The 19,713-nt window shown below is 31.7% G+C and overlaps 2 protein-coding genes and 1 pseudogene across 2 annotated transcripts; 1 reads left to right on the top strand and 2 right to left on the bottom strand.

Annotated features, from left to right (window-relative positions):
* Nucleotides 1-4,999: 4,999 nt before the first annotated feature.
* On the top strand, nucleotides 5,000-8,266 carry LOC11439895 (heat shock cognate protein 80). The gene is made up of 3 exons (XM_003617825.4): nucleotides 5,000-5,201; nucleotides 5,969-6,110; nucleotides 6,230-8,266. Exons 1-3 carry the CDS (start codon nucleotides 5,079-5,081, stop codon nucleotides 8,062-8,064), a joined length of 2,100 nt encoding a protein of 699 aa, XP_003617873.1. The 5' UTR covers nucleotides 5,000-5,078; the 3' UTR covers nucleotides 8,065-8,266.
* Nucleotides 8,267-9,765: 1,499 nt separating this feature from the next.
* On the bottom strand, nucleotides 9,766-13,645 carry LOC11435515 (calcineurin B-like protein 3). Its single transcript, XM_024784045.2, has 10 exons — nucleotides 13,448-13,645; nucleotides 12,554-12,601; nucleotides 12,309-12,469; nucleotides 11,972-12,054; nucleotides 11,666-11,725; nucleotides 10,947-11,055; nucleotides 10,774-10,826; nucleotides 10,610-10,690; nucleotides 10,340-10,452; nucleotides 9,766-10,162 (listed from the first exon to the last, which is right to left on the bottom strand). Exons 3-10 carry the CDS (start codon nucleotides 12,430-12,432, stop codon nucleotides 10,105-10,107), a joined length of 681 nt encoding a protein of 226 aa, XP_024639813.1. The 5' UTR covers nucleotides 12,433-12,469; nucleotides 12,554-12,601; nucleotides 13,448-13,645; the 3' UTR covers nucleotides 9,766-10,104.
* Nucleotides 13,646-16,378: 2,733 nt separating this feature from the next.
* On the bottom strand, nucleotides 16,379-19,130 carry LOC11442332 (E3 ubiquitin-protein ligase At4g11680-like; annotated as a pseudogene).
* Nucleotides 19,131-19,713: the final 583 nt, after the last annotated feature.

The raw sequence follows: 19,713 nt of genomic DNA, 5'->3' as shown, positions 1-19,713 counted from the left end.
TATGATTCAGGGGTAATGTAGTATGGATCACAATATTTAAATACAAGTACATTGTAAGCCCTAATCTTTCACTGATAATTCAAAGGAACTACAGCTGCTCTGCATACAACATTGGACAAATGAAGATGTCAAAGTGGAGGAAGGATTTGAAAAATGTAGGAAAGGAAAGGTTGAAGGGTGGAAGGTGAAAAAGGAAAACGAAGGAACAAAAGGAGATAGAGGATAGAGGATATTCCTGAAGTCAAACATAAGAACTGTGAAAAGGAGAAAAGAAAAGCCGAGAATAGGGGTTGGATGGTAAGGATAAGGTTGACGATAAGTCAAATGACGATGGTTCTGAAGATATCGAAGTTGAGAAAGGATTAAAAAAGTGCGGGAGGGGAAATGACCATTAGGAGGTGAAAAAGAAAATAAAGGAACTGAAGGAGACAGAGTCAACAACTCCTACAACCAATTGTCCTCTACGTGAAAGGAAATCAATTTCGAGGTTGGTAGAAATCATATGACATAGATGCATCCTAATAATTTCAAATTGAAAAGGTATTCACCTCAGATTCATAGTTACCCTTAATTGTGTGATATGAATTTTCTCTTATAATTTTTCATGTTCATGTTTATAACGCACTTTATGCCTTAGATACATGTTTTTGCATCGTAGCAGCTAGTAATTTTTATGACTCTTGTATTTTATGCTTCAGTGGTACTTAAATTATCCGGAAAGAAGATTGATTATACTCTTAAATTGCTCCATAAAATCCTCTTTGGTAGGAGAGGAAAGGGATATCCTACTTCACATTCACGAACAATCCTCTTGCATTATACCACTTATTTTTCATTTCACGTTACACTTACTTGGAATAATGAAATTAATTGGTCAAACAGATGTTATTATGCTTCTATTTAGCTAATCTTTTACCAAGTATTTCGCAGGCAGCTGCGACTAAGTAAAATTTAAAGGTTTTCTGGTTTTATGTAGCATGAAAATGAGGCATGCTTGTAACTTGCAAGTAAGTCATATATAACAATGAATGGTTGCTTGCTTTTATGCATAATTAACCACTTCTCTTTTTAAGCTTCTAAAACCAAATATCGTTACTGCAGGAAAAGCAAATGATTAAAGTAAAGATATTTTTTGACCAACGTAATAAAGAGAAGTTGCTGGAATTCTCCGATGTGCTTGACATACCAGTTGGGAATCCAAATTCAAGGAAGGTTTGTTGGTTTAACCCTACTGACACATTTGTTGTGGCAGCCTGCCAATGCAGGCACGTACACTAGATAATAGTTGTGTCCCTGTTGTACTCTTCAGATGCTACTACTTGTAATTTGTAAATATTTTACATCTATTACTTTCTTTTTGAATTTTTATATCACGATAATTTGATAAGTGTTAGCAATTTATAACACAATTATGCATAATGAACGCCCCTAGCAATTCAAGACATGTTGAATTTTTATATCATCAATCAAGGAAAAAGGCACAAGCGCGTAGCAAAACAAGGTTCGTCTAGATAGGAACAACAATATCAAGATGTTCTGTTAAGGCGATATTTCATTGTTTTAATTGTTGAAATTCTAAATGTAACTTAAGAACTATATTAAAAGTTGTAATTTGCTTTAGACATTCATAAAAATAAGGAAACACCATACATTTTGATACAAGACAACGAAAGCCAAAAAATAATACTGAAAACAAGGGTGACAGTTAGGTAATGTTGATTTAGTTAATGGCTACGTACCTGTAAAAAAAAAAAATACTGATTAATTGTGAACAAAACGTATCGAAATCAACTAAATTCTATGGAATAGTCTTCAGCAATTCTGCATTTTCAGCAAAATTGTGAACAAAACATATCGAAATCAACTCATTGTTGTCGTCTTGGAATAGTTCATGAAATCTCCATGCTCAACATTTTTGCTATAACCAAATATCTGAGCAAGTGTCCTTGTACGCGCATAGTCTTGAAGAGCCACCGATACTTGATCAATCTCTACACCTTTTTGAATTGGACCTTGGATATGATCAATATGATCATCAAGTTGTTGAAGAACCACTACCACGTCTATACCTCCTTGATTTGGACCTTGAGCTATATCTACACCTGTTATTGGACCTTGAAGATCATCCTGTAATTGTTATGATGCAGTGAAACGTGCAACCAAGACATTGTTCCTTTTGCTAACAGGAGAGAGTCCCTGAATCCTTGAATCCTTCTCAAGCTCTCTTTCGTGTGTTTTAGTAAATTTAAGTAAAATTTAATTTTGATTCTTATTAAAAATGAATTAAAAAATTAAATTATATATTTAATGGATAAAATCAAATTAATATACATCGTTTATTGAGATTTTTATGTAAAACAAAATCAGATATAATTTGTTGCTATATTTATGTTAAATATATAAAAGCGAAATTGAAGAGAATTTGAATGCATAAAAGGGAAATGAAGTGAATTTGAAAAAATAAGAGATGCTAAAAGTGAATTTCTTTAAATTGAATAATCTTACTTTAATTTTTTTTTGAGTGAGTCTTACATTAATATATATATAGATATGTTAACTAATAAAATAGATAAATTGGAGAAAAATATAAATAATTATATATAAATCTTAAATTAGTATAGTTGGTTTTTTTTTATTGTTTTTATGAAAATAAATATGATAAATAAAATTTGAGTTATAGAATAATTTATACAGTTACTACGGAAAGGGAATAAATGTTTTACGGTGGTTTTTTCACCTTTAATTATACTCTTAAATAAATCTACCTCTATGAGAATGTTATATTTATGGTATTATTAAAAAAAAATAAGAATTTATATTATAATTCTTATATTGTTGGTGTCATTGTAAAATATAAGTATAGTTTGTTATAATAAAAAAGCGCAAAATGTCAACATATATTTTAATCAAAATAAAAATAATTTTAATTAAAATTTTATAATAACTATTTTTCCTAATTTATATGCATTAGCGCAAAAAAAATAATCTAGCATTGTCTGTCTCAATGTTAGTGTGTGTACATATAATTGTTCAACATAAAAAATAGATGATTGGTCACCGTATAAAAGTGCATGATTCAAAAGTGGTTGATTCATTAATTTGTTTTTTTAGAGATAGTGAGTTAATTTGTTATATATAGAACATATGAATTGAATGACTAAAAAAAACCCTATAAAAATGGATATGTTGATAATTCGTTTTATTAAAAAAAATTTAAAATTCTTGACCAAAAAAGAAAATTAAAATTGTAGATTTTTTTTATTGTGGTGGTCGAGGATTGAACCCCAAACCTTGCATATGCATTGTTCTTACCAAGTGAGCTAAGCTCACGAGGACAAATTGTAAATAATATAGATGAAGTTGATGGATGCATAGTCGACTTCGAATTATAATTAGTTTGATTTGTTGGCTTAACATTAGTTTTGGCGCCTATGTTTCAAGAAGTTGCGATTTTAGCCCCCTAACAAATTAAAATACAAAACCGCTCCCTAAAGTATTGCCCCTTTTGCAGTTTTGGCCCCAGACCAATTTTGAAAAGTCAATGCACACGTGGATGCCACATGTGTATTTTTTTTTTAATTAAAAAATATTTTATTTTTTTAATTAAAAATAATAATTTTTTTAATAATTAAAAAAAAATACACACGTGATGTCCATGTCAACTCTGACTTGGTCAACATTGGTTTGGGGGGCCAAAACTGCAAAAGGGGCAATACTTAGGGGGCAATTTTATATTTTATTTTTGCTAGGGGTTCAAAATTGCAACTTTCTAATACTTAGGGGGCCAAAACTACTATTAAACCAATTTATTATATGTATAAACTATAAAAGTTGAATAATTAGAGACAATAAAGAAACAAACAATTGGATGGAAGTCTCCGTGAGTTTATCTCAGTTGGTAAGGACAATGCATAGTATATGCAAGGTCTGGGGTTCGAACCCCAGACACCACCAAATAAAGTTGGATGGAAATTGAATGTATAAATATAAAGAGTATGTCCATCCCTGTAAATATATATATATACACACACAGTAATATCAAAAGAGACTTAAATAATTAATTGGATGAGTTTATTGACATATTTATGCAAAAAAAAAAAAAAAGATTCGGTTTTTGGAGATATATATGAAAAATAAAACAAGAGGAAATAAGAGGACCAATCCCTATTTTATAGTAAAAAAAAAAAAACAATGGAGATTGATGAAAAAGGGAAGAACGAATGAATGAAGAAGAAGAAGAAACAATAAAGAGTTGGATGTGGAAGATGAAGGAGCAATCCCTATTTTATGGAGAAGAAGATAAACAATGTAGATTTGCCCGTTATACAACAAATATCGCATGAGACCTCTTTTTTTTGTGTGTCAAAACTCACATAGATGACTTGGATGATACTTGGTTTAGGAAAAAATGTGTCAAACATGCTCTGATTAATTCAAAATTAGGGAGGACCACAATTTTGCAAAATTGGCTTTGAAAAAGGGTACAGGTTCAAAATAAGAGGACCAAAATCGTTAGTTTTAAAAACCTTTAGGGTAAAAAGTGTATTTTAGTCTAAATAAATAGTAAAAAAAAATAATTTTTTTGTGAAAGGAGTAAAAATATAATTTTTGTAAAACTTTCCAAATGCTTTCATAAAAAATAAATGCAAAACAATTTATCTATTTAAAAGAATAAAACCAACTAGAATGTTTTTTTTTTTGTTGAAAAAACCAAGTAGAATCTTCGATCAACCTTCAAATATTATTGGTGTAAATAAAACAGAAAAAGAAATAAAAAAGAAGAAAACCAAGTCTACGCTTCACATCCAAGTGGTTAGTTCCTTCAAAAAAAAAATCCAAGTGGTAAGTTGAGAGTAAAGTGGACCCAAATAATCGCAATTAAGTTAAAGTTATTATTTGAACAAATAAAGTTATTTAATTTATAATTATAAATATAGAAATAGAAGGATCTAGAAAACGAGAAACCCTAGCAAACACTTATTATATAACAACTCACTCACTTCACACTCTGCAAAACTCGTTCACTCTCTCTCTCTCTACGACAAACGCTTTCTCTCTCTAGAAAAACCAGATCGGCAATGGCGGAACAAGAGACGTTCGCTTTCCAGGCTGAGATCAATCAACTTCTTAGTCTCATCATCAATACTTTTTACAGCAACAAGGAGATTTTTCTTCGTGAACTCATCAGCAACGCTTCCGATGTAAGCTTCTTCCTCTTCGTTTTTTTTTTTTGCTTTTTTATTTTATTTTTTATCTTTATTAGGGTTCGATCTAGTTTAGGTTCTATTTTATTATGATTTTGATGATTTCTTTTGTTATCGTTTTAATTGGATTATTTTTTCAATTTTAGGGTTTATGTTAATTGATTATATACTCCTAGGGTTTTGGTTGGTGGCGTTGTTTAGGATCTTTGTGATTTTTCCGTTGTTGTTTAACAGTGATGATTATGATGGTTGATTATGATTAACAGTGATGATTTGTTAGTCATGTTTAGGTTTCATTGATTTTAATTTAAAGTTAAATTGTGATGATTGTTCTATCGTTGATTCATATTAGAGTGATACTTGAAATACCTAAATTGAAATTAAATTTTTAATTAGTCCCGTTTGTATTGATAACAACCTTGATTATGTGATCTATTTGTTACTGTGTAATGTTTTCATTTAATCATATACTATGTAATGTTATTGATATAATCGGCACTTTAGTCTTTGAATGAAAGTTGTATGTGACAAGTAATCTATGTTAATCATAATCAACTCTTTAATTTTTGAATGGAAGGTTTGTTGATCCTTTAATTTTCAAATTGAAGTTGTTTGTGACTAGAAATCCTTGTTTCTAGAAGTATAATTGTTACTATTACTTTGGATTGTTAGGATTCGATTTTATGAATGATTAATGTGATAGATGATTTTCTGTTGTGGGTATGAATATTGTTCTGATTATGTGCTGGAATTTTGTAATGTAGGCTTTGGATAAGATTCGGTTTGAGGGCTTGACCGACAAGAGCAAGCTTGATTCTCAGCCAGAGTTGTTCATTCACATTATTCCTGACAAGACCAACAACACTTTGACTATCATTGATAGTGGGATTGGAATGACCAAAGCTGGTAAGTTAATATGCTTTTTTTTTCTCCCTTTTCTTAGCCTGAAATTGGTTTATGTAGCAGCACTGTGTCGTGTGATATTTTATGTTGTTTACTAATATTTCTATGTATTTTTGTTCCAGATTTGGTGAACAACCTAGGTACCATTGCTAGGTCTGGTACCAAGGAATTCATGGAAGCCATAGCTGCTGGTGCTGATGTGAGCATGATTGGACAGTTTGGTGTTGGTTTCTACTCTGCCTACCTTGTTGCCGAGAAGGTTATTGTTACCACAAAGCACAACGATGATGAACAGTATGTGTGGGAGTCTCAAGCTGGAGGGTCATTCACTGTGACTAGGGACACAACTGGCGAAGCTCTTGGCAGGGGAACTAAGATAACTCTCATCCTCAAGGAGGATCAACTTGAGTATCTTGAGGAACGCCGTCTGAAGGACTTGGTTAAGAAACATTCTGAATTTATCAGCTATCCAATTTCTCTTTGGGTTGAGAAGACTATTGAGAAAGAGATTTCTGATGATGAGGATGAGGAAGAGAAGAAGGAAGAGGAGGGTAAGGTTGAGGAAGTAGATGAGGAGAAAGAAAAGGAAGAGAAGAAAAAGAAAAAGATTAAGGAGGTGTCTAATGAATGGTCTTTGGTGAACAAGCAAAAACCTATTTGGATGAGGAAGCCCGAGGAGATTACAAAGGATGAGTATGCTGCTTTTTACAAGAGTCTCACCAATGATTGGGAAGAGCATTTGGCTGTTAAGCACTTCTCAGTTGAGGGTCAGTTGGAGTTTAAGGCTGTTCTCTTTGTACCCAAGAGAGCACCTTTTGATCTCTTTGACACAAAGAAGAAGCCCAACAACATCAAGCTGTATGTCCGCCGTGTTTTCATCATGGACAACTGTGAGGAGTTGATGCCTGAGTATCTTAGCTTTGTGAAGGGTATTGTGGACTCTGAAGATCTCCCACTTAACATTTCAAGAGAGATGCTTCAACAGAACAAGATTCTCAAGGTCATAAGGAAGAACTTGGTGAAGAAGTGCCTTGAGCTTTTCTTTGAAATTGCTGAGAACAAGGAAGACTACAACAAGTTCTATGAGGCCTTCTCTAAGAACTTGAAGCTGGGTATCCATGAGGATTCTCAAAACAAGACAAAGCTTGCTGATTTGCTCAGGTACCACTCCACCAAGAGTGGTGATGACATGACCAGCCTCAAGGACTACGTTACCAGGATGAAGGAAGGACAGAATGACATTTACTACATCACCGGTGAAAGCAAGAAAGCTGTTGAGAATTCCCCCTTCCTTGAGAAACTTAGGAAGAAGGGATATGAAGTGATTTACATGGTTGACGCTATAGATGAATATGCTGTTGGCCAGCTCAAGGAATTTGAGGGAAAGAAGCTGGTATCTGCAACTAAGGAAGGTTTGAAACTTGATGAGAGCGAGGATGAAAAGAAAAAGATGGATGAACAGAAGGAGAAATTTGACAACCTCTGCAAGGTGATCAAGGAAGTGTTGGGCGACAAGGTTGAGAAAGTGGTTGTTTCTGACCGAGTTGTGGACTCTCCTTGCTGTCTAGTGACTGGTGAGTATGGTTGGACTGCCAACATGGAGAGGATCATGAAGGCACAGGCTTTGAGGGATAGCAGCATGGCTGGTTACATGTCAAGCAAGAAGACAATGGAAATCAACCCTGAGAATCCCATTATGGAGGAGCTGAGGAAACGTGCTGATGCTGATAGGAATGACAAATCTGTGAAGGATCTTGTCCTCTTGCTGTTTGAGACTGCTCTTCTTACCTCTGGATTCAGCCTTGATGAGCCCAACACCTTTGGCAACAGGATTCACAGGATGCTCAAGCTTGGACTTAGCATTGATGAGGATGCAGCAGAAGCTGATGCTGACATGCCACCATTGGAGGAAGCTGATGCTGATGCAGAGGGTAGCAAGATGGAAGAGGTCGATTAATTTTGAAATAGATGCTATTGTTTAGGAAGGCGTGAGGTTGAGAAACAGTATTTTTATCATGTTTTTTCTTTAATTTTGAATTTTGGATTTTAAACAATATTAGATGCAATTTTCTTGACCAGTGTAGCTATTGTTTATTTATCGTAAGTTCTGGTGTTATTTGTTGACTGTTGTTGGTTCGTACTTATATATTTTTTGATGCAAAATTACCGCGTTCTTTGCTCGTAGTAACTTGATATTTCGTTCCTGAAACACACTTTTTTAGGGTGTATTATATCCTAAATTAAATATTTTTGTTGTTGCGAAAAAAATGCTTCTGAGCGTCAAACTTCACTTTTTTTATTTTATAAATTGGGAAATGTTATTTATTTTTTGGGTTTTAATTTAATTGTACTTTATATAATGATGACTTTAACAGCTTGGGTTGTGACAGCACTTTAAAATTAAAATTATTTTATAAAAATATTTTTAGAATGTCTTAAGTAAATAACGAAAGAAAAATTATTAAATATTTTGTATTTATCTATTTATGAAGATTGACGATCGAAGATTTTGTGAACAATAACAAACAAGTTCTTAAATGTCGTGAACAACAAACTGTAAGAACTTGGTTGATGACGGGGGTTTATCCGGTGAAATCAGCTTATTTTGGCATCATGGAGAACTTAGTTTGATGACTCAAGTGTTTTAAAGGACTTGAGAAATACTGACTGTTATTCTGGAAGCTGAGTGTTCCACAAAAGGGGAAGTTGTTGCTTATGAGGGCTAGAAACATGTAGTGTGGCGTAATTTGTGTACATTTTTGAGCAAGCTTATGACGTATGAGAACGAATGCCATCTTTTCTTTAGGTGCAATCGTGCAGTTGAGGTCTGGACCGATGCTGCACTATGGCCTGTAATGGAACACAGTTACGAATGTGGAAGACTTCAAGGATCTGTTTTTCCAGCTTGTCTTTGCTATGCAACTATGGTGCATTTGGAAGTATAAAATTATCAGAGTTTGTGACAATGGGAGCTCGCTCGGTCACCTCGAGCACAGATAGTACTGATTTGGAAAAAAAATTCTAGAGTACGTGAATTAAAATGCAAAGTTGATGCAACGACGACTTTTGCTCATGGCAGAAAATAAGGCATAGGAATGTGTCTGTGACGAGGAAAGTAATATTGTCAAAGCATTAATGTGTGTATTGAAGGAAATCTTCTCAAGAGGCAAAAGAGGATAATAGAAGTTTATTTTGATTACAAAAGTTTGGTGCCCAACAAATTCGGTTTTCAAATCGGTGGCTGATGTTGAATTAAAGTATAACCAAGTTTGACTCTATTTTAAAACATTACAGTACGACCTTGTATTAAGTCTTTTTTTTCCGACAAAACCTTGTATTAAGTCTTAACAATCAAATTACAAGGTTACTTTCATTAGCTTTGCAACAAAAGAAAAACCCACCAACATAAACCATGCTATTTTTGGCCAGTGGCTGTGTTTTTAAAGAAAAACAATGTTCCTGGAAAAAGAACTCAAGTTATATATCTTACATGTATAATTTTGTATAAGTTTCTTTTAATTAATGAACAAAAAATTAAGGCAAACTTCATGCAATGTCAGATAACGATCAAGATTATAAAAAATTAATCTGCACGTAATTGTACCGAAAAAACAAAAAAAAAAAATCTGCATGTAAAACTAATTACAGAATTTCAAACTTGAACCCAAGTTAAAATGAGTGTCTTATTAAAGCTTGTCATTCGAGTATCCACATCGCTTTACAGAATCCTTGGATCAAAAGGAATGGAAATATAGTCCAGAACAACACCGAATAGGAACAATAAGGATCTTTGTATGTTTTCAAGCCATAAATTAAATTTTGGCAAAAAAAAAAATAACGAAGCAATAAATCAAATGTATTTCGACAAGGTTTAACTACAAAAACAAATATCTTCGAAGAAATATAACCAACGCATGGCAAGTAAATCTCTCTGCAATATCCTTTCTTACACAAATGAAACCATATGCAACATGATCAAGTAAATAATATTTGACCTTCAAGTATCGTCTACTTGTGAATGGAATACAAAGCTTGGGAATGTTGTGGTGATATCCCTATTCAACACATGAAAAAGGATGTCAAAGAGTGCCAAAAATATAAAATGAATAAATAAATAAAGATTTTCCTATAATCAGTCTATAGTGATAATGTTATAGAATTAAATTTGGATCTCTATATTTTGAAGAGTGCATATACATAAGTTGGTAATACTGAAATATGAATTAAATTACCTTAGATACTGAAGGGTCATGTTCTTGAGTAGTGATGGATGGCGCAAAACAAGGTTTCTCCATTCCTCCTTGTCAATCTTGCCGTCATGCTTTGTATCCGCTTCCTCAAAAGTCTGAACAAATCCGAAACCCAATGTTAAAACTAACTGTTTTTGTTACTTCTTGAAACATTAAAACAGATTGGTATATATGTTAGAGGAAAGGTCCTAATCTTAAAAGGGAAAAGGGGTTCCCTCAAAAAAAAAATTAAAAAGGGAAAAGGGGTAGTACCTTGTCAATTATACTCTCTATAACATCGTCTGATAGATTCATGCCAGATTCAGCAAGCGTAGCAACTACCATTTGTTTCACCTTTACATAAAAAAAAATCGAAGGTTTGTCCCAAACAAGAAGAAAAAGCTTAAGCAAAATAAGATTTAAAGAAGGCTAATCACCTCTTGTCTTTCAATAAAACCCTGCTGCTTGAGATCATACAGTTGAAAGGAAACTGAAACAAGATATTATATGGTTTAGTTTTGGTAAATTGAAAAGAAGTATTATATAGTTTTAATTTTGGTAAACTGAAAAGAAGTAAGGTGAAGTAAACCAAAGAATTGAAGTAACATACACTCAATCTTTTCATCAATAGGGGCATTTGGATGGAAAACAGAGAGGGCGCGGGCAAACTCTTCGAAACCAAGTATCCCATTGTGCTTTGTATCAAACAAATCAAATACCTACCCAGAAATAAGCTCATATGAGATATTAACAATTTGAAGCAATATACGATATGAACCAGTACATGCACATGTTGCAAGTAAGAAGGAATAGCATTTACAATGGTAATTAATATGGTATGGAAAGTGCATTTTTTTAAATGTTGAAACAAAAAAGGGAACGTGTGGGAAAACTTGTAATCAAAGGTAAATAATTTAAATAATTCAATATAAAGTTTCACAGGAGTGAGTGATCATGAAAACAAGAGAGGTAACCTACGTGGTGAAACATTAAGAATAACATGTACGAAGAAGTTATTTTAAATGTCGTATGATTCCCCCCAAAAAAAAATTGTCATATGAAGACATCGATGTTAAAAACCTCATTTCGGTTTAGCTTTGAGGTAATAAAAAAACTCATTTCAGTTTAACTTTGTGGTAATACAAAGAAGACGGGAATCAAAATTTCAGTTGTTTAGAATTAGATGAAGACAAAGTTTATTTTGTATGTCATATTAGGTTGAGATAAGACTTCGTTATTGTTGTATTTGATGGCCTTGGCCTAAAACAAAATTTCATAGTTCAGAGAAAAGTCAAACAATGATCAATAGAAAAGACAGAAATACCATACCCGATCGGCAAATAAACTCTCTTTTTTATTTGTCTTGAATAATGCCAATTGAAACTCTTCCTGCAAATGATGCATATTAATAATTAATATTGTAGGAAAAAAGTGAAAACTGAATATATCATGTCATATTTTATAATGTTATATCCTCTCTGATTGAAGAAATTAATAACATAGGTTGTCAGAAAATATAATTTATTGGTATAGAATGATTATACATGTTGTTTTGCATTGAAAAGGTTTAATCAAGAAAATTTATTATATCCACAAACGACAAACCACAAGTTGTCAGAGACGAAGCAGACAAACCTTGTTGATCAGCCCATCATCAATCACCGCACTGCTGATCTTTTTAAAGAGCTCATAAAGAGCTTCAATTTCACTTACACTAACTGCATACACAAGCAAAACAAATATCTACCATCATCTCTATCTATGTGTATTTATTTCAAATAGTAGTATGAGGTAATTGAATCCACAACTAAAAAAAGAGAGCACAATAATATCATCCACATGCTTTCAAAATCAAAAGGTAATGACATAATATACAAGATATAAGAAGCACATATTCAAATCAGAATTCATTTTTATAAGAGCAAAAGTAACAATAACCACATTATATTCATAAAGTTAGGTCGATGCATACACACTGTCTCCCTCGCAAGAATTTCAGGATCTTCAAGTCCTGTTGTCTGCTTATATAAGTCAATGTCACAACATTGCAATAGAGGAGCAAACAAATGCTTAATTCCCTCTATGCACTGCAACATGATATCTCTTGTACCTCAAAATCAAAATCCTCCATAACTGTTCCAGAAAACAAATCAATTAGATATATAATTTAGTTAATTCCTCATAAAGTCATCTTTAGCAGGCGGTTAGCAACTAAACCTTTTAACCATTTCCAATTTCAGTTGGCCAACTCCCAAATGCTAAGATCTGCAAAATTTGAAGGCACCATCAACAAAAGAGTCTAATTATAGAACTGAAGTAAAATATCAATCACAGTCTACTAAAGAAACAAAGAACGTAAAATAATCAAAACGGAAATACAAATGAACAAATGCCATGCTCTAACCAGCATCAGAACTTAACTGCAATTTACTTACTGCATGTTTAAATTCGTGGTTAAATCAATCAAAAACTACACCATGGAGCTTCCACAAAATCACAGTGCCACTATGATTTTGTCAAACTTACTGTAATTCCAAACATATTACATCAAACTAAAAGCACTCAAAAATCAAACACAACAAATTATGTATCGCGTTATTCCCATCAATGATTCCTAAGTTTGGCCAAATTCATAACAAAACCTTAATACAACAAACAAATAACCTCACTTAATTACTCGTTGTAGTGAAGTAGTTTAACCAATTCACTAAAAAATTGATACCTAATTATTCATATAACCACAACAAACAATTCAATCTCTCTCTAGCACCTAAGATCCATGATCAAACATTCAGCATCACCTAGAAAACATCTCAGAATCGCGTTAAAACCATTCAAAGATAATGAATTCAATACCCCAATATTCAAAAGATTCAAAATTTGAAAACATTCAAGGTTGTTAGATTCTGAATTCAACCCAATTCACACACCAATCCACATGCATAGAAAATTCATCGATCTATCCAAAACAGACATAAATAAACACGAAGAAACAAAAAAGACATGACATTTAAGCAAAATTCAACAACCCCAGATCAGAATTAACGATAATCATGCTCAATTATAAGATTTTTGAGGAAAATAAAAAGTGGGTATGGTGAAAAAACTTACCTTGAAGTTAAAGGATCAGTGAGAAAAAAGAGATTTTTAGAAAAGCTTAGGGAAATAGTGGTGAAGAAGGGTTGTTGTGACGGTGGTTGCAGGCGAATGAAATCGAATCGAATCGAATCGAGAGTGTGTGAAGAACGAAGATGATGATGAATGATGATGTGATGACAGATGGAGTACTATGCAACTTGGAATGAAATCAATGCTGACACATATAACATATCATATCATTATGAATTTATTGTTATTTTTGACAAATATTCTCTACAAATTTTGTTTCATTTTTCAGTTTTTTTTTTTTTTTTTTTTTTTTTTGTATATTATATACTATATAATTTAATTTTTCTTTTGACTGGATTTAATGTTTTACTGAAAAATAATAAATTTAAAATATTTTGTCAAAAAAAAAAATTTAAATATTTTTTTGGTCAAATAATATTTTTTTTGGTCAATTACCCTAGTGGCTAAAATTCATACAATTTATTGTGGAGTGTTCGGGGTTCGAACCCCGACCTTGTATATAATATGCAATATCCCTACAAACTGAGCTAAGTTCACGGGATAGTCAAATAAAATAATAACATAGCATTAAATTTTAAAAAATAACTGTGTCATTTGTAAAAAAAAAAAGTCCTACAAAAATTGACTCATTTCACTTTTCAATGCCATATTTATTGCTTTTTTCAATCATAACTCTAATTAATATTACTTTCATCTTTCTCAATTCAACATATTTTACTTTGCATTTATGATAATGGAAAATGACCAATACTTAAGAACACACTCAAAACTCATTTTTTTCTCTTTCACTTATACACTTTTTTTAATATGTATGAAATGAATGAAAAACTCAGTTATTATCGGATGGGGGAGTATTCAAAAGGTGAAAAGAAGTTAAAATGTGTGTGTTCAAAAGGTGTAAAGAAATTAAAATGTGTTATAATTATGATTTAGTTACCATATAATAAGGGGCAAATGCATGTCGAAGTCTACGTGGGCGTGGGCCTGGGCATATCATATTTTTCTAGAAATTTGTTAGTAGAATTTAGAGATTGCTTTTCTCTCATCTATTTTTGCTCATTTCCATTGTTAACTCACGTTGAAAAATACATTTATTTGAGTTAACTCACATTAAAAATACACATGCATGAGATAACTCACACTCGACTATTTGACGAGAATGAGCAAAATTATTACTCACTTTGTTTAAAAGTGTTGATCAAGAGTTATGATACAATTAAATTTTACGTATAAAAATAGTTAATCAGAAGCTACAACTTGTATGAAGGGTCTAACAATTTTCATTGTGTAAGCCTTCTTGTTTGTTTATTATCATCCACACTCAATAATTGATCTTGATAGAATCACATCTACAACAAAACTCTTCTTCAAGAGGTTTAAGAGTTTTAATGCTTCATGTTCTTTCATTTGAATTCGATTTTATGACATTTAATTAAATTAAAAAAGACTCGAATAATCTGATCCAAACGTTCTCGAGTTATGTATGATATATATTTGCATCTTGACGATGCTAGTAACAGGTGCATTACATATAGTAGAAGAAACAACACAAAACATATGCAACATAACAGCAGATATTTGGTTCTCATTATTTAAAAGCACGTACTTTTCTCTCTTTCTTTTTAAACATGTACATCTTATAAAATTTTATAAATTTCATTCAGTATTTTATTTCCTTTTGATGTTAAGATATTTCATATATTATGTTAATAAAACATTCAATTTTTTCTGAGAGGAAACAAATAAGAAAATTATTAAGCACATAATTTATAACATTTAATCTTTTTTTGGGTACAAATGATATTTGATTTGATCTTTTAGGATTTATTTTCTCATTATATTTTCGGTTAAATTGTTGCAAGTTTTTTTTTTTTTGGAGGAATGTTGTAAGTTTTCTTCTGTTGGAGAAGTTTAAAAATAAGAAATAAATAAGTTAGGTAATATTTGCCCTTATATATAAATATATAAATTGGAAAAATACAAAAAGAAACAAATATTTTCCAACTAACCTATGACCTACAATGCAGTATGAAGTTGATGATGAACAAAAGAAATAAAAGTTGTTAGTGAACTGATTGGGGGACCATTTCTGATATATAGTTTTTCTTCTTTAGAGTAGCTTAATTTTAAATAAGATACCTTAATAATTATAATGGATAGGTCATTGCACCAAAAGTCCAGGAGTTGGAAAGTGACTAATAGGGGAGGCTATCTAGGCATACAACTATACAAGCCAATTTGTTTTTCAATAAAAATAAATGAGATTTTTTTTTAGGAAACCACTTTAATCAAGGTCTTTGGCACTCTTGGCTTGACAAAGTAAGTATTCTCACAATCTTCGGTCTTTTAAATTAGCTATGTGATTAATCTTTGTTCGGATGCTTCGATTGTGGATTGAAGATCTTTACCACTTTTTAAAATACATGTTACATGTAGGTTGAATTTTAGTCCTCTTCACAAGCTCAGCGTTGCTTAACCAACCGAGCCACACCAATTAATTATGTAAATGAGATTTGAACATTAAATGTATTTTTTTAAATAAACAAAAATTAATGCAAAAATATCACTATAATACTAGACCTTTTTTTTATTATTATCTATAATTAGACAGGCCAACCCTATTCCTATAGAAATTTTCCCTTGACAAGCTAAACCCTCCCTATGTTGGTTTTACTTTAGCAAATAAATAAATTCTAAATGAGATTTATATAAAAATTTGCACAAGCCCAAACCGACCTTGTTAACTTTATCATCATTGTCATTATACTATACAAGTATATATGACAATGGCTTCACAAAAAAAGAAGTATGACAATGATAATCTACTTTTATAAGTTTATTCAAATTAAAGTAAAACATGTCTCAGAGCAATGTAATGTGAAAATAATTGGTCAAAATTAAAAACCAAAAGAGTACCAAATAGTACAAAATTTATTATTGAGGTTACAAATATAATATTTACTTCATTTTTCCAATACAGAAATCTTATCCCACAATATTCAAATACAGTGAAAAAAATAATGCTTAGGCATTATTTGAAAAGTTAAGCACTTGTTAGGTAGGTATTTTTGGTTACTGGTGAGCTATTCTGTACATATACAAACTCACTCAAGTAACCATGTTAAGTATACTAGACCAAAATTTAAAATGAGAAAAAAAATCTTGACAATATCAAGAGTATACAGATATATGAGTATATGACCAAATCAATTTAGTCATGTGAGTATGATTGATTGTTGTCTCAGCTACTTCTTCTATCTTTCTAATCCTTGTTTGCAAAGTGGGCAGCATGATATAATTTTTAGCCATTGGTCCACACATTCTAGGTGGAACACATGAGAACATGGTAATTGTCTAACTTCTTCTTTATCTTTGTACTTTGCTAAACAAATGCAACATTCCTGTCAACCACATCACAACATGCCAAACTTATTTAATTCAATAATCAATAGATCCCAAATTGTAGGAAATAAAATAATGTTTCTATTTTTGTCTCATTTGAATTTTTTAGTAGCATCCCTCATTCTATAGTTATTTTGTAGAAAATATTATGATATGATAGGATGAAATATGATCAAATATTTTGTGTAAAACTTGTTTACATTGTGAGTTAGTTACTTACCGGATCTTCATTGATGAATTTTTCAATGCTTTCAGAGTCATTGCCAAGTTCTAACTTGGTAGCATGAGGTTCTTTATGTCTCCAACTTGGAAGTTGTGAAATTTGTTCATCAGATGCTCCTTTATTAGAAGAGGCTATGTTCATGTTGTAACCAAGGAGGGTACTAATCAGTGGCACACAACAACATAACAGTAGAAAAAGTAGGAAAGGGAAAGAGTAGCAGATTGCATTCCAAGTAAGCAAGGTGATACATAGGACATGAAGTTTTGGAGCTTGTTGAAATGAACCAAATCGCGAGTCGAAAACCCAAACATTTCCCATCACAAACCATATGGCAAAGAAAAACTCCAGTGATGTCCTGCATTTGTTCATCAAGTGTGACATCCTGTATACACTGACATCGTATAGTCCAAATTAACATTAATTTTCAAATTTCACCCTAGAAACAATTTGTTGGGTTTGACTCGTAGTTTAATTATACATGGATATGTCACACGTGTGGTCCGTGCATGATCAAATATCGTGTGTTCGCTGTTCTAACACAATTGCACAACTATAAATATAACTTGTTCTCTAATTTAACTTGTAACACACAAACAGGTTTCACAATTTATTTTTTAATCCCAATTTGGTGCCAAGTATTAATGTTTCTTTTGTTGGCACTAACTTTTCAAAAGAAAAAGTTGGTAATACTTCCATCTTAGGCTTTTCATTTTTCACATGATTTATTCTAAATTAGATTGGAAAGATTGCAAGCACAAGATTCTTGTCTGTCACAAAAGTAAACTCCTTGAACAGATAAGAATAGAAAAGGTATGCTAGAGTATTTGATCTTCCAAGCTCTATTTATGAGATAAATTACAATACCTTTATAATTACTTGATACTTAGTATTTTTCTATCTTTAGCAATTCAATTGGTCTTGTCTAAATATCATAGTCAATTCAAGGTGCACAAATTTTCTTCTTTTTAAAAGTTCACAAACCAAAAATATGAATGGTGTCAATCTTTTCTAGCCCATTATAATTTATAACCATACTCAGAAGATTAATTAATACCTTATATAGGTGATTACTTATTTGTAATTACTAATAACAAAATTGACTAAAGGAAATTCTTGAAGATTGAAAGGGAATAGGATTACCTTGTTTCTCCACTATTTCTCTGCTGTTCAATATCAGAAAGGCTTAGAGCATCTCCTTGAATCAGATAAATTTGTCGGTATCGACCGTACACGGTAAGCAAATTAAGAACACATCCAATATCATAACCAGATATCCAAATCCTCATAGGCCAAACAGGTTTCTCCCTCTTTGAAATAACCAAAGTGAAAGTTGAAATGATTATTTGGATAATCAAAGCAATAAATTCCATCATCAACCATGTGCTAGAATTGAAAGGATTAGAGCCAAGGTTAGACCTTGATCCATTTTGATAATGGAAAACTCTTCTTAACAAGGTAAACCATCTTGATCTAGATATTCTCATAGCCATCCTAACCGAAAACGAAGGCGACGAAGCATGTTGAGGCCTATTTCTAGAACTAACTACTCTTTCTTCTCTTGTTTCAGAATTTGAAGAAGATTGAACTATGCTGTTAGAGTTCAACAAACACCTAGAATTCATTGAATTTTTTTCTCTTTTGAAATTATATCAAGCTAAAAAAAAACTTTCCAATTCATGAACAAAAGAGGAAGTGTTTATAGGAAGAGGAAAAAGGGAAGAAGGGTGTGAAGGATATGTCAAGGAAGGTGAAGTTTGTGACTCAGAAGGTGACAAAGAATCAACTTATGAAACTTTGCTTTGATTCAAAGTGAATCACAAGGTTTGGTTTGGAGGGAAGTTAACCGTTGGCCAACTTCTTTTTGATCATATTTTTTATATGAAGCTCAACTTAGGAAGAAGTTGGATTTCAATTTGGTCACTTTTTGTTTATGTAGTTAATACTATAAAATTAGAAAAGTTTCAAAGATTTTTTGTTTTGTTTTGGGTGATATGAAAATAAAGTAAAGTTGATCTCTCTTTGAATTCAAGTGGATAAGACTTTAGTATTTTATAGGAGTCTATTTATATCATGCCCAACAAAAATAAAAATTTACACTAAATGATAAGTAAATTTTGGATACGTCTCATACTTTACTGAGAAGTGGACAAGTCGTTCGAGCAGGACGAAGCTTCAAGCTTCCTATAACGTGGTTCACGGGATAATAATTTAAAATGGATCATAGTATTTAAATATAAAGCTTGATTAAGAGAAATACGAAGTAAAATTGGTCAAACTTTATGATTAAATATGCGCTTTTGCTATTTGTATTTTTTGATAAACCATGTAATTTATAAACTATATAATATAACTATTTGAATTATGACGGGTACAAATAATTTTTTTTGTTTGAATTATATAGTAAAAGGTTGGCCACCTAATCCTATAGTAGTTCATGTAATATTGGGATGGTGCGACTCTCCATGCGTCTATATGAAATGATTGCCATATCTTCTATACATATTAGCCACACCATACCACTCCAAAAAATGTAGTTTACGTAGCTTAATTTTATAATCTGTTATGATTTTCTTGTCTAATTAAAGAAAATTTGTTAGAGTAAAGTTGTGTTTAATTAAGAATA

Source organism: Medicago truncatula, chromosome 5, assembly GCF_003473485.1.
Source record: "Medicago truncatula cultivar Jemalong A17 chromosome 5, MtrunA17r5.0-ANR, whole genome shotgun sequence".
In the NCBI taxonomy this organism is placed as follows: Eukaryota; Viridiplantae; Streptophyta; class Magnoliopsida; order Fabales; family Fabaceae; genus Medicago; species Medicago truncatula.
Note: the sequence above shows the minus strand (reverse complement) of the source record. Positions and strands in the feature narration are given on the sequence as shown.